Source organism: Tetranychus urticae, chromosome 3 (genome assembly GCF_039701765.1).
Source record: "Tetranychus urticae isolate SD_2017Ah chromosome 3, NJAU_TeUrti_SD_1.0, whole genome shotgun sequence".
NCBI classification, from domain to species: domain Eukaryota; kingdom Metazoa; phylum Arthropoda; class Arachnida; order Trombidiformes; family Tetranychidae; genus Tetranychus; species Tetranychus urticae.
The window spans coordinates 6,336,403-6,351,302 of NC_142960.1; the positions used below are offsets into that span (position 1 = coordinate 6,336,403).

At 32.1% G+C, this 14,900-nt stretch overlaps 1 protein-coding gene and 2 long non-coding RNA genes across 5 annotated transcripts; all 3 read right to left on the reverse strand.

Moving 5' to 3' along the window:
• Window positions 1-1,143: 1,143 nt before the first annotated feature.
• Window positions 1,144-4,991, reverse strand: LOC149093261 (uncharacterized). 2 transcript variants are annotated; one of them, XR_016199637.1, is made up of 3 exons: window positions 4,600-4,991; window positions 2,007-2,421; window positions 1,144-1,719 (listed from the first exon to the last, which is right to left on the reverse strand). It is a non-coding gene; the product is annotated as an uncharacterized LOC149093261 (long non-coding RNA). The 2 variants fall into 2 exon arrangements; XR_016199638.1 differs by having other exon boundaries at window positions 1,947-2,421.
• Window positions 4,992-5,274: 283 nt separating this feature from the next.
• LOC149093262 (uncharacterized) lies at window positions 5,275-5,824 on the reverse strand. The gene is made up of 2 exons (XM_089269851.1): window positions 5,622-5,824; window positions 5,275-5,562 (listed from the first exon to the last, which is right to left on the reverse strand). Exons 1-2 carry the CDS (start codon window positions 5,770-5,772, stop codon window positions 5,276-5,278), a joined length of 438 nt encoding a protein of 145 aa, XP_089125977.1. The 5' UTR covers window positions 5,773-5,824; the 3' UTR covers window position 5,275.
• Window positions 5,825-9,874: 4,050 nt separating this feature from the next.
• On the reverse strand, window positions 9,875-14,600 carry LOC107371866 (uncharacterized). 2 transcript variants are annotated; one of them, XR_016199858.1, is made up of 6 exons: window positions 14,308-14,600; window positions 13,233-13,374; window positions 11,521-12,981; window positions 11,140-11,414; window positions 10,888-11,027; window positions 9,875-10,476 (listed from the first exon to the last, which is right to left on the reverse strand). It is a non-coding gene; the product is annotated as an uncharacterized LOC107371866 (long non-coding RNA). The 2 variants fall into 2 exon arrangements; XR_001570909.3 differs by lacking the exon at window positions 11,140-11,414.
• Between the last annotated feature and the right edge of the window lie 300 nt (window positions 14,601-14,900).

Here is a 14,900-nt window from a genome sequence, read left to right on the forward strand (position 1 = left end):
GAGTGTTTCATCTCATAATGTTCATTTGGCACGAAAAAGTCATTCTTTAGCAAACGTCAAAATTTTCAGTTGAGAGTTGGGTTGTTGGTTGTAAATACATAACTGATTCCTTGTAACTCAAGTCTCTCTGATGGACAATCATTACAAAATTGGGTTCAAAACATTTTCCTTAAAATCCTCTTACAATGTTAGTTTTGTCAAAATTTTTAGGCAAAAATTTGATACACTCTCTTGATATTGTATAGATTAATTCATATGATTTGTTGATCATCAAGTAACAATAATTTACAGTTTAAATTGTTAGCCACTTTAGTTGAGCCAATGGTAGGAAAAAACAATTGAAGTTTACTTTGAAATTTGAAAGTAACTTTCAATGTCTTTGGATTGTTTAATTTTCAAGCTAAAATTGTGATTGATTCAAGAAAATGTTGAATACCTATTATAACGAGTCATCTTTACAATTTAACCATTAGAGTTGAATCGTTAAAGTTAATCATTAAGAGTTAAATATTGCGAGTTGATCATTGAGTTAATCTTGTTGGAGGTTATTAGTGAAAGGTAATTCAAATTGATCAATTCAATCTTCCTGGTTCATCGAGCTGGACAATAGAGTTAATTGTATAACCTTTTTTTTAATACTTTTTTCCCTGTTTAATTTTAATCATCATTTAGTCCTTGTTATTCAAACCATTAATAACTCTCAATAATCAAATAATGTCTGAGCTTTTTTGAATGTGTGTTTGGTTAAGAAAAAAGTGAAAATCTCTTTTCATGATTTGTTTGGTGAAAAAAGCTCACGATAAAGGTAAGGATGATCAAGAGGATGATTATGATGATTATAAAGAAGCGTCTGTTCATTGAAATAACCAGCTGTTAGTAAGAAGGTAAAGTGAAAGTTCGAGTTGAATCGCAACCAGTTTCTGGTTAAACCTTGAACCAGAAAAGTAAAAGGTTCAAAGTCAATGTCAACCTAAACATTGTCTGGTATCAACACTTGAATAACTGTTTCAATAACAATTCAAGTTCAATGCAATAATCCAAGAGTGAGTAAAAATGAATGTAAACTCACCTAATTTAGGTTTAATCAAAAGATCCAAGAGTACAACATAGAGTTGTTGTTGACAATTGATGATGATGACAAGATTAAACAATTGACCAATCCTTTAATGAATGGTATTTCAATGATAAATTGTCACTAAAAATGTGAAATAAAACCCAAAAAAATACAAAATCTAATATCCTTAAAGCTGCTTTGAGTTACAATGTTTTTAATGTCTGTTGTTGCTGTCTCTCTGTTAAACTTGTTGTGTTAAAGATGGTTGATCAAAATGAATAAATTAATTGTTGATGTTGATTGTAAAATTTGGTCACTTGGAGATTAAAATGAAAACGTATTCCTGTATCGAAAAAATTGGAACCAAATTTGGGTAACAAACAAATAAATAATCAAGTAAATACTAAGGTACTGTTATCAATAAAAGTAAATGTCAAACAATAATGTGAAAAATTCATCTCACTGTAATCATAAGTAAATGATATTAAAAAACAGTTAGAGGGTTAAGATATGAACATGATCAACTGAGAGAGTTGATGAGAGAGGAGAGAGGGAGAGAGGGAGGGTGAGAATGATGATAAATCTGAGTTCCTAGCATGATAAAATAATACTGATATTCAGCAAGTTTCAGCCATGAGTCCAAGTGAATTTTGTTTGTGTATTGCCTGAGAGAGTCAAAGAAAAAGAAAAGAGATGATTTTAAGATGAAGAAGAGAGAGAAAGATGATGATGATGATGATAAGAAGTACGCCTTATGAACGATTCATATTAATGCTTTCTTAGGAATATAAAAGTTCTAGAAGAAGGAACAAGTTTTCTTTTTCTTAAGAACATCCCTAAACATTTTTTCCTCTCCCAACCTTTCTTATTTTCTACCTGTATCAGCATTTACCTTTGATTTTCATCTTTTCTCTCTTATCATCATCAGTCTCATCAGTTTTTTTTTCATCACCTTCATTATCATTATTCGTCTTCCCTTTTCTCTTCTTCACGATTACGAGCTGCTTTGTTCAATATCAATCTCTGGTTGGAAAAGTTGAATGCTCATTCCAAATGACGGCTTATTTTGAGACTTTTTCACTTTCCTTTATCACCAGAAATTTCATCCTATTGAGTCTTGAGTATGTAAAGTATCTTGAAGTATCACTTGACGGCTGAAATAAGAGTACATTTGGTTGTAATTTAGATTGACTTCAATTCCATTTTCAGAGGATTGCAGCGAAAGTAGCATCAGTTCAGCAGAAAGGCATTCTTGGAAGTCATTGCTTTCATTTCAATATTTTGAGCTATTTTTGGTCCATTTTATGTTCTCTGTCCAGTTTAATAGTGATTAACCTAATGATCAGGAAACACTTTGATTGTTGATTCTGGAGAATGGTGAAAGATAGGAAATGAGAAGAACGAGTTTACATCATTATAATCAAATGATTATTACAGTGCTATTAAATTAATACTGTTATTATACCAAGGTCAAATGTAATTAAATAATAATAAGTATCAAGGTTAGCAAAGGCAACTTGAATCCTTTAGGAGTTTCAAAGTTTTGTTTTGAAAATTTTAAACTCCGATGGTGTTTCTCAATCAATAATGAACAATATCAATCAATTTAATTTTCTTCCAGGGCTAGACCATGAACCTGATCCTGACCCAGAGTCAGACCCTGAGCCTGGAGGACTTTTATCATTATCATCATTAACAAAGGTAGAAGTAATGACGAGTACAACAATTATAGTAAGTCAAATCGACAATGTCCACATCTGTATCGTAATCAACTTCCGAGGAGATTGAAGATGTGCAAGAAAGATGAAGAGGAAAAAGAAGACGAAACAACGACATTTGCACCAATAATTCTGCCGTAACAATATCAAATTCAAAAAGATACATAAAATGTAAATCATTGTATCGAGCTCAATTTCATCCAAAACATCCAAAGTAACTGAAACTACAATTTCAAATGAAATCAACTACAAGATCAGCTGAGTTTGAATCAATTGATACAACTACAAGAGCAAGTTTAACCTTATCCACGACGAGTAAAGCAACATTTAATTTAACATCAGCAGATGATGTAAGTGAAACTACAACAATTGCAAGTGGAATGACAACTAAGTTAGAGGATGAGGATAAGGTAGACGTAAGGCAAAGTTCATCTACAAGATCAAACTACAATCACAACTACAAGTAAATCCCCCGAATCATCATCTTCAACTTATGTTACATCAGTCACACTACCAGAATCTAAAGATGAAACAACAACGGAAAAATCAGCCCAAGAAACTTCTCCAAAGAAAGTTGAACAACCAACTAAAGGGTGTAACACTTAAAAAGGCACAAATGAAGGAGGTAACAAGAAAGCATATCTTACCTTAATCACAAAATTTGGTGACATCGCTTAAGATAATAATGAAGATTTCGAAGCAACAGATTAGGTTTTGATTTCATTGTCTCTGTTGCTTCATTATTATCTTAATCAATATCGTCAAATTTTGTGATTAAGGTAAGATTAGCTTTCTTGTTACCTCCTTCATTTGTGCCTTTTTAAGTGTTACACCCTTTACTAGATCAGAAGAGCACCAATCAATTGATACAACTACAAGATTACCGTCTACTACAAGATCAAGTAGTTCAGTTGTTTCAGATATTGAAGATGTAACAACAGAATATACAGTTGATAAACTACAAGTAAATCCACATATTCATTATCATCATCTCCATCATATGATACATCTACTACAATACCAGAATCTAAAGATGCAGACACAACTACAAGATCAAGTCCAATCTCATCCACGACGAGTAAAACAACATTTAATTAATAACCACAATACCAGAATCTAAAGATGCAACAAGTGAATCACTTACAACGGAAAAATCAATCCAAGAAACTTCTCCACAAGAAATTGAACAACCAACTACAAGATCAGAAGAGTACGAATCAATTGCAACAACTACAAGAGCAAGTCCAACCTTATCCACGCCAAGCAAAGCAACATTCAATTTAACCACAACAGATGTAACTGAAATTACAACAATTTCAAGTGAAATGACAACTAAGTTAGAGGGTGACGATAAGGTAGCCGTAAAGCAAAGTTCATCAACAAGATTACCGTCTACTACAATATCAAGTAGCTCTGGTGTTTCAGATATTGAATAATTAACAATAGTTGATCAAACTACCATCACAACTACAAGTAAATCTACAGAATCATCATTAACATCTTCATCATATGTTACATCAACCTTAAGACCAGAATCTAAAGATGCAGCAAGTGAAGTATCTACAACGGAAAAATCAATCCAAGAAACTTCATCGCAAGAAATTGATCAACCAACTACAAGATCAGAAGAGTACGAATCAATTGATACAACTACAAGAGCAAGTTCAACCTTATCCACGACGAGTAGCACAATATTTAATTTAACATCAGCAGATGATGTAAGTGAAACTACAACAATTTCTAGTGCAATGACACCTAAGTTAGAGGATGACGGTAAGATAGAACAAAGTTAAACAAAGTTCATCTACAAGATTACCGTCTACTAACCGTTACTAACATACTGATCTAGATGATACAATAGATGTTAATCCTCTAGCAATTGATAGCTAATAGCCCTGATAATTATCGACCACTGAATGTCCAACATAAAATATCCATTTTATCCTTTTTGCCTTGAGCATCTTTTCCTGCCAATCGATTACATTGTCATAACCGATGCAATCCTTTGATTCTGGTTGAGCAGGTTAAACCTTTATTGTTGTCCAGGTTATCTGCAGATGAAAGAATGAGCGTGAACATGATGAAGTTGATGATGATGAAAGATAGCTTTGAGAGTCAAAATGGAAGTAGCCTTAAAATAACCAGAGGCTAAACAACAAAAATCAAAAAAGCAAGATATGCAGAAGAGAGGAACGAGGAGAAACCCTTTCTCTCTTTAACTCTTCCCAGCAAACCAGCGCGTTAACTTTAAAAAATGAACATCAAACGCACAAATCCCCACAAGCGAAAACATGTAGTGTACATGATTAAATGAAAATCTCGTTTTGTCCATGAGAGAAAAACTAGTTTACATAAGGAGTGAAAAAATCGTAATTTTTTTTAAATGAAAGTTACGGCAAATGTGCAGGTGAAAAAATTTATTTTGAAATTAAAGAATCTAGCGTAAATTTACGAATAAATAAAATATAATATTAGTGAAAAATTCCCATTAAATAACAAAAAATTAAATGTGCATTTTTACTCCACATGTATCGCTCTCTTCATCATCATCTTCTTGATCGTGGCTATTTCTTGAATCGTGCCCAGAATCATGTAGTTTTTTTGACCTTTTCTCGCTTTGTGAATCACTTTCAGTTTCATCTTCATCAAATGCATGTTTTCTTGTTCTTTTTAAATTTTTGTCACCATCTGCACGATTCACGTCATATAATGCCTTGTTTATCTGGGTTATACACTCTCTGTACTCTTTGTAAGTCACATGTTTCAATCCAAGAACTTGATGTGCATGTTCTGAAATACAAGAAAGTAAGATTAAAATCCGTGATAACGTGTAAAAATGTGATAAATACCAATAATCATGTCAATGATTCGTTGTCCGTCTTGAAGTCTCTCTTCATCTTTTAATTCCGAGTTGCCCAACCTGTAGACAAAATTGGTATCATTCAGCTTATTGTTCATTCCTGCTCCTAATTTAGTTTCTTTCTCGATACACTTTCTCATGAATCGTGAGACTACTAGATTAGGTGATTTACCATCAATTGCAAAGCCATATGATGAACATGGAACCGTGAGCCTGTCACCGATTGTGATTTTTTTCTGAAAAAATGATAACACAGGCAATTAATTACATGAACAAGAATACTCTTCCTGAATATACGAACTTACATCCTTAGATCGTTTGATTTTTATTGAGTTCTCGATGTCGTAACCAGAATTCATGGATTTCAAGGTTTCTTGTTGTTCAATTTTTTCATTAATTGCTTTCAATAATTGGTGCATGTGTGACAGAATTGGATGATAAGGCTTCGTTGGCTTGAGTGTTGGCAATGTTTGGGACAAGAATTCAAGTGAGTTATTTATCAATGAATCTAGGCCATCTTTTTTTTCAATAGAAGCAATTTTAACTTTTGCTAGTAGTTTCTGGTCGCAAAAATACTTCTTCACGGACGATCGCTTCTTTCTTTTTTGAATCTTTTCTTCATCCTTGATTTTCATGGTGACTTGATCTTGTGCATCCGTAGGTGGCTGAGAATTTCCAGAAATAGATTCAACTGCAGTTTCTTGCTGTTTTTCTTGATCATTCGTGATTTCCGAGATAGATGTTTCATCAAAATTAGGTTTTGAAATCTCTTTCGACGAGTTAGGCGTGGAGACGAAATTCATGTAGCTTTGCCTTGAAAAAAGCACAATGAAGAAGAGAATGATTATTATGACAAAACGGGCACTCGTGTACACGATTACAAAAAGCACAATCGTTCAGTGCATGATAACGGTAACAATAATCTTTTTCCGGAATGAAACAAAGATTATTTTCAAGATTTGCCAAGGCATAACCATTCATGATTAGAAGCTGAGACCAGTCTTGTTCGGTATTGTCAATTTTTTGCTTAACTTGAATATATGTGAATTCTTCATGTTCGTACTTTCGTGAAATAGTAACTCGTGATCCATGTCTTTTCAAAATAGAATTAAGATAATTTGTCGCACATTTTCGAGCTCCATTAGGAAATATGAAGTTACTCATTGGTTTGATTCCCATGAGTTTACCTATGAAACATGTATTCTCAACGCTTCCAATGTCAAGATCAGGAATTTCTCCTACCTCGCATGAATTGACCATGATGTCAAATCCAAAATCCAACAAGGTAACTCGGACAGTTTCATCATGGCTCCGTATGTACTTGATAATTCCCCTTTTATATGGCGTACCTTGTGTGAAATTATCTCGTACAACAACATAATTACCATAATCAAATCTATCAAGAGGCCTCCATAGATGTGAATGGCTCTTGATTTCTTGTAAAATTTTTATCCTTGCTTCAACAAGCTCAGGTATTTCAAGAAATATGTAAAATGGGCTGCATAGGCGAGTAACTTGAACTTTAACAGGTTCAGGGTTGTGAAAAACCTTGATTTCGGCTTGGCGACGGTTCAAGTCATCGAGTCTAGATACCTGATTTGGAAACCATAAACTATTATTTTGCTGTGTTGCGGATATTTCGTGTTTCACAAGACTTTCCGATTGTGAATTTCCATGAATCACAAGTTCCATTGGAGTTTGTGCTTTTGATGTTCCAGCAACTTGTGACTGGTCAAGATTAATTGCCAAAGATGGTTGACTAGGATGACCATGTTTTTCAATTACTTGTAGTTCATTGTCTAACGAATGCTGCTCATGAGTGACAAGTCCATCCTGATTTGATGTAAACTCTTTACCACTTTGAGAACAGATTACAAGTTCACTTTCATCTTGAGATCCAATTTCCTTGGTTTCCTGACTTTCTTGAATTTCTTGACTAGCCTCCAAGATCTGGTAAAAATTATCATTTGAGGTGAACTTGAATATTGCCCTTTTAATTGGCTTGTATAAAACATTTTCATTACGAAAAGAAGTGAAAAGATTCAATAAGGCTTCGTCTTGTTTAACTTTCAATGAATTGTCAGTGAGTTTATTCATGACTCGAGAAACGGGCCCATTCGTCTCCAATTTTGATAAAATCTACAAGAAAATGTATTCATGTATTAATTGAATCTAGTTTTCATGAACAATGATCATGCTTACCCGTTTTATATTATCTTGCTGCTCCATGAACTCCGCGTTTTCGCTTTCAAACTCTTTTTTATAATCCGCAAAATTGGTTTCAATCTTTTGGACTGCTTCTTTTGTTTTTTGTGTCTCCTTTTCGAGAACTTTCTGCCTTTGACCTAAGATAGTAGAAATCTTTCGAAATTTACATGTCATAATTCGCGTAGTTAAATGGAAAAATTTCTTGATATTTTCCATGTCCATAGTGATGTTTTCATCAGGTAAAGCTTCAAAACTTGAATATTTACTCTTGCATATGAAACAAGCAGTAATTGGCGGGTCATTTATCTTGAATTCAGCCCAGAAATCTCCACAATCTTGACATATGACTCTTTTCTTGTTTTCGTGTCCATCTATCTTATCAGGAATACATGTAGCAGAAACTCTGGTTCCATGGAGCACAGTTAAGCAGGAACCACATAGATAGCCATCACGTATGCACTTGCACAAGTATTGAGCCTTGTTATCACATCCACGCTCACGAAACTTGCAAGTTTTGGTTATGTGAAGATCAATGTCTGGCCCATTCAAAGGAAGTTGACAAGAACCACAATTTTCTTTTTCAAGATCTCGACATTTCTTGCAATAAATGCACCCACAGGCAGCAAGTACAAGAATGTTATCATTAGAACATTTAGAGCACTTCAAGCTATCTTGACTCTCGGTCTCATCGGCTGATCTTTTGAGGCTAGTCATCGTGTCCTATGATAACAAGATAAAAAGAAAACAAGTGCATGAGTCAACTGTTAACATAAACAAATAAAAAGCTTTTATAACAAATTTAGCGTTTTCTAACCAAAAAACTATTGACTCATGAAAAAGAACTTTAAGAACATGAATTTACATGATGATTAATGTAATCATGACACTTGACTTACTGGATTCTTGATTAAATTGTTCTCTTGAATCACAGACCAAAGATGAATAACTGTTTGTCCAGATCACTGTTCTTTTCCTATGTTCGTGTTAACAGCTTCCCTGTATTATTCAAGAGTAAAATCATGGGTTATTGATCATGATGATTTCATGAATGTGATGAAAATATGTAATTCAACTTACCTTGAGGTCAAGAATAAAGGAAAAGGGCCAAAATACAAGGTTCGATTCCAACCAAGAAAACTTGTTCACTAGCTTTTTGTGTCTATCAAGTCAAATTTCAAAAAATCAAAAAAAAGAAACATGAAAATGAAATTCTGTATAGACAGATCATCGAATTTAACAAGAAAACTTACCTTTCTTGAGTAAAACACGTTAAAATTGAATTAAAAGTTGAATAAAAACACGTTCAAAGAAATCAACTTGTTTCTTGCTTACAATGTAAATAACTCTAAACGAAACTCGCGTCAAAAACATTCTTTTTTAAGGGGGCGTTAATAAATTACGCGAGATTCATGAAAATATTTTTAAACGTGTTTTTTTACGCGAAATCATGATTACATTGCTGAATATGTTATCACGAGTAAATGCGCTGGTCTAATTTTCATTACGCCAATACATGAAAAAAAAATTGCATTTAATTTTCAGCTTTTTGCCAACGAGTGGCTACACTATTGAACGCGCATAGATTTTGGTTTGCTGGGTTTATTCTTCCGGGAATCAATCTTCATTTACTTTTTAACCTTTTCTCGATTACATTAATAATTATCAAGTCACCAAAAATTGAAAAAAACAACAACAATAAACTAACAATAATATCAAAACAAAAACAGTTTGATTATCAATCAAACGCTGCAATGAAAAAGAGAGGGAAAGCCATGTGGTTATTAACCAATCCGGGATTCAGATATTGTAACCGGTCAATTTAAACTAGAAATTGATTTATAAAATCAACCAAATCAATTTCAATGATAATTACCATTTTAAATTTGAAATCACTTTTAAGTATCACAAAATTTTACGGTAAATTTTTCAAATGATTTGTTAACAAGTAATATTTCCTTATTGAAATGAAACATTAACCCATTGCTTGCCACTGAAACAAGCCTTCATTTACCTGCAATAATTACTGTTAATGTATTAATGGAGAAGAAGAAAAAATTATTGTTTAATGGTGATAACTAATAATTTTGTAAATAGTTACAAATTACAATTTACATTTACTCTGGGTAACACGATTTTGACCGGGTAAACAAGATGATGATCAATTTACTTATTTACCCATTTGCAGAAACACATTAATGATATACAACAAAGGTATGATTTAAGACACCTTTGAGTTTTAATTTGGATTTGCACAGCGCAATTTGATGAATTAATTGTCATCTAATTACTATAATAAACACACTAACATGTAAGTAATATGTATAATCATATGAGGCAAACATCCATTGCTTTTGGTGTGGCCATTGCTATGATAGTTGCCTACGATTAACTGTTTTTGTGGTCATTCTGATCAATTGACTTGAATTAACCAAATCAGATATAACGTGATAGATATAAATCAATCAAAAATATCGATAAATAAAGCCTTTACATCCTATGAAGTTTCATTTGGTGTCATCGCTCTGGTTAACAGCCTTTCAATGGATTACGTCTGTGACCAAATAATTGCTCTTTCAGTTCATCATTATTTCAATGTTGTTGGTGATGGTCATAATGATGATCCTTTGATGGTCCTCCTGTAAGGGAAGCAAAAAAAAGAGGAAAAGTAAGTTCATCAAATTTAAAGAAATGAATTAGCTGCCCGAATCAAAAAACTAAGGGCTTGGATTGAAGACAGACTAATTTAGTCTCATTAGAACCCAATCAGAACTGGATTTGGACTAGCTATAACTCTAGAATTAAAATTGAATTACACATTGAGAAGAGATTTGGGAAAAATTGCCATGAAAGAAAAGGTGAACATGATGAAGAAGGAAAAAATTTCTTGACAGAATAACATTTATAATTGGTAAATCTCTCCTCACTCTCTGTATATTAATCCATCTTTCAAAGCCCGTTGTAACCGTGAGAATTTGACCATCATCATTATCATTTCTATCATCTTCATCATCTTCATCAGTTTCAACATTTTCACCATTCAACCTTACCTTCAAATAGCCTGGAGTTGCTTTAATCCAGAGAACTGAAAATGTACATTTTGCCCTTTTGTATTGTCTTTGCTTGGCTTCGGAAAACAATCAAATCCAGAGATGATTAGCATGATAATTTGCCATTCCAATAAAATAACCTGATTGAAATGGAGAGGTAAAAAATGATGAACCATTAGCGTCTTTCAAAATCTACTTATACTATCTAAATTGTACTCTTTTCAATATCAAATGCATCGTTTATAATTTTACCTTTAAATTTACTGAAACGTTAATCAAATGTTATAACAGATTAATCTTAATCTAGTCTAATATTTAGTCCTGAGGCCAAAAAAATATTCAACCTCTGGATACACGCCATAGTTAGGAAAGCTGAAAGCTTGTATCCAAGATAAATAGGTAAAATTGGTTAAAATCAAATTTTGCTTCATTTGATTCTTTTGTGATTATCATTTATCAACAGTTACAATCCATTTTGACATCAACTACAAACCACTATCACCATGGTTAGTTAATTAATCAGCCAACTGTGAGTTTGTGAAAATAATATTAAACATTTGCAAAAATCAAAGTCTTAGGCCTGAAACAAGAAGCCAAACCCTAGAGCATTGTCTAACCAATTTGTAGACTTACCTTCATCATAATAGGATTAATTTAATCCAGGGTATTAAAATGATCCTTTTGTTAACACAATTTCAGGTTTAAAATAACAATTTGCCAGACAACAATTAAACAATAAAAACACCTAAGCATTACAAGTTAATCCACTTGAGTCAGTAGCATTAGACTAGTAATAACTTGTTGCTAATAAGTTACTCTTAACATGTGTAAGTGGACAACAGCGCCTCGAGTATCAATGCCTGTCTTGAGCTTCATTAGTAATACCTTTTATTAAATTGTTTTCACCATGACTTTCATGAGTGATTGATGATATTAACTTCCGGAATAATGATTGCAACAATTGAATTAACCGGGTAAAACAACAATTACATTGACTAAATGAAATGAACATGCTTCAACAATTAGGTAATGTGAAGATGTTTCGGTGTACTTTAGCTTTCTTCATATGGACAAGTCTATTGAAATATTTACTCAGGGAAAGACCCTTTTTCAATTTACTTTTTATGAGTAATCATTACAAAATTATTTTCTCTGATTGTTGATTGAGAAAAACATACACATTCAATAATAATGACAATTCCAATGATAAAAATATTCCCAGAGTAATAATGTTATATAAATGTTGAAATGAAACAGTGGAAAAGCGTTTGTAAGTACAAGAATTATCTCAAGGTAACATTTCATTGATTTCTTAATTTTTTCTTCTTCTTCATACCTTTCCTGAATGCCAGTAAATATCATTAAGTTCAATCATCGCTCAATCATTTGCTTTTTTCCAGCGTTATTATTATAACTTTGCTTGATTGTATTACACATGATAAAAGTAAACATGATAACAATTGAAGAGTAAAAGTTGAAATTATGAATGAATGTGAAAGAAGGCGAGAGAAAGTAAAAAAATGAAACTAAATTAATGTGTAAGTGTACAAATCGTTCCTCAAAGATAATCAATGGTAATACGTAATGTTTGTAAAATCAAAGGTAGATTCCCTTTTAATCAATCTATCACGCAATGGTGTATCATGATTGTGATGATTTTCAAGCCTTTTCAACACAACAATAGTTTGTGTTGAGGTTGATCATTTCACTCTTCTTGAAACCATTTTACATTGTATTTCTCTCCATTACTCTTGTGATTAGGTGATGATAAGGATTAGCCCAAACAAGTATGGCCAGTCCAGGGAAAACTGGTCATAAAGCTCCCTGTTGAATCCTGAATTTGTATCGCCATTGAAAGTTGTCATCAGTATTGATGGATTGGCCGGTAACCAAAGGTAAAAGTTAATTGACTTTAAACGGTCAACATTGCAACCAAATTTGCTCTTCTAATTTTGACAAATGTTAACTTCCGAAAGATCTAGACTGGGAATCTTGTTAATGGCCAATCCAATGAAAGGTTGATTCCAAGATTAATGGGTGGATTATGATCATCATGAATCAACTTTGAATATGGAACCATGGAATTAACAATTACTGGAAAAGAGAGAAAAGTACAAAAAATAAAATTGATTAATATAACATGCAACTCTTTTGAATCTTTTTTTCTCGTTCTTCTTCCACTTTCTAACATACAATTAAATATATGTATTTAATTTAATTAACTAGTTAATTTAGCTTTCTAATTCTAATTTTGAAGATGATTTCTTTTCACTTTTTGGCTTATAGCTTGTTGATTAAAGAATCAGATAATAAGAATGATTATTCCAATTAATTACCACACTTACCTGAATGAACACTCCTTTCTTGAGCAAGAGTTAATAACTAAAATTGTTACCATTAATGATCTCTTAGAACAGCAATTTAATGGCAATTCAATTTGCAATAATATTTAATCAAAAAATACCAACAACAGCAAAAGAGACAGAACTGAAAGGAAAAAAAAAACAAAACAATTTGTTAGTTGAATGCACTTTCTGTTGACCATTATAGATTAGCAAATTAACTGGTTGATTAATTAATAGCAATGTAAACCTTTTATCACAATTTATAAAGCATAATAAAATCATATTATAATAATAATTAATAAACAATCAATATTAATAGTGTTGAAACAAAAGAAAGGATAATTTACAAGCAAAAAGTCTTGATAGTTCAACTAACAAATAACCCAAACATGCAAGTTAGCCTATGTAAAGTTAAATCACAAGTTGTTAACTTGATGATGTTAACATTAATATTAACATTGTGTTAAAATAAACATTAACAGCACAGTGTTAATGTCCTTTAATACGCAACATTAATTAAAACGAAAAAATGGAATTAAACTCAGAATCGGTCAAAAATCCGTCAAGCAACAAGACTTCAAGTCCTCACACGTCCATATCATCTTTATCAACATTTCATCTAACTATAGCTATTTTAAATTCTGTCTTGATTAAAGTTCATTCAATGATATCATGATACAATGAGCTAAAGTTATGGTATCAGTTGATACATAAATAATTATCAGCATCAAAGTACATCGATGAGGTGAAAAAAGCAAGGGAAAGTTCACAGGCTGGAGTTACGGCAGGTTTTTTTAGTCTGGATTAGATTAAAGTTAACAATGATTTATACAATCTTTCATTATCAATTCTATTAATCCACTAGACAGTATTAATGCCTTTGTTATCAGGTATTATTCACAAATTGAAAAGAGACTAAAGAACTGTTATGAATAGTTTCTTATTGATGGAAAAAATGATTACCATTATTAGCGTAAGAGTAAGCATAAAAGTAAAGGTACACATAATGGCAATGAACATTTTCAGACTTGATGCAAAATTTACACTCTTTTAATTGTAATAACTTCGTTCTTACCTTTAAACATGGTATATTTCCGGGTTGATGAAATTTATATTGAAAAAATTAGAAACATTGTTGCAAAAAAAAGCAATTTGTGAAAAATAACACAGAGTAACACAATAGGTACAGTTGTGAGGGTGGAAAATTCAATTACATCTTCATTTGGAATGTTTTTTTTGAATCGGTATCATTGTGTGTAAGACATTCTTATCATTGTTCACCATTACAATTAAGAAGCAAGAATATTGGTAATAACAGTTAGTAAACAATAATTAAGAGTCAGAAGAAATAAAATTAGACGATTTAATGTTGCGGTAAATTTTTCCTTTGTTTTACAACGGCTTTTTTCAAAGGCTTAAATTGTCAACGCCATCTCTAATCTTACTTTGTAATGAAAGTCACAGGTGGACTTGAGACCAATTTCATGTTAAGCTTTACGTAACAAATGTTTAATTAAGTTATTATTATCGAAATGAATATCGTCTGTTGATTTGGGTTATTTTGAGCAAAGAGCTTTGAGCAAAAACCTTTTGCGCTAAGACATTCAAGAGCAAAACTGATTAGAGCAAACACAATTTTAAACTCAGGTTTAGTTTTCGTCATAATCG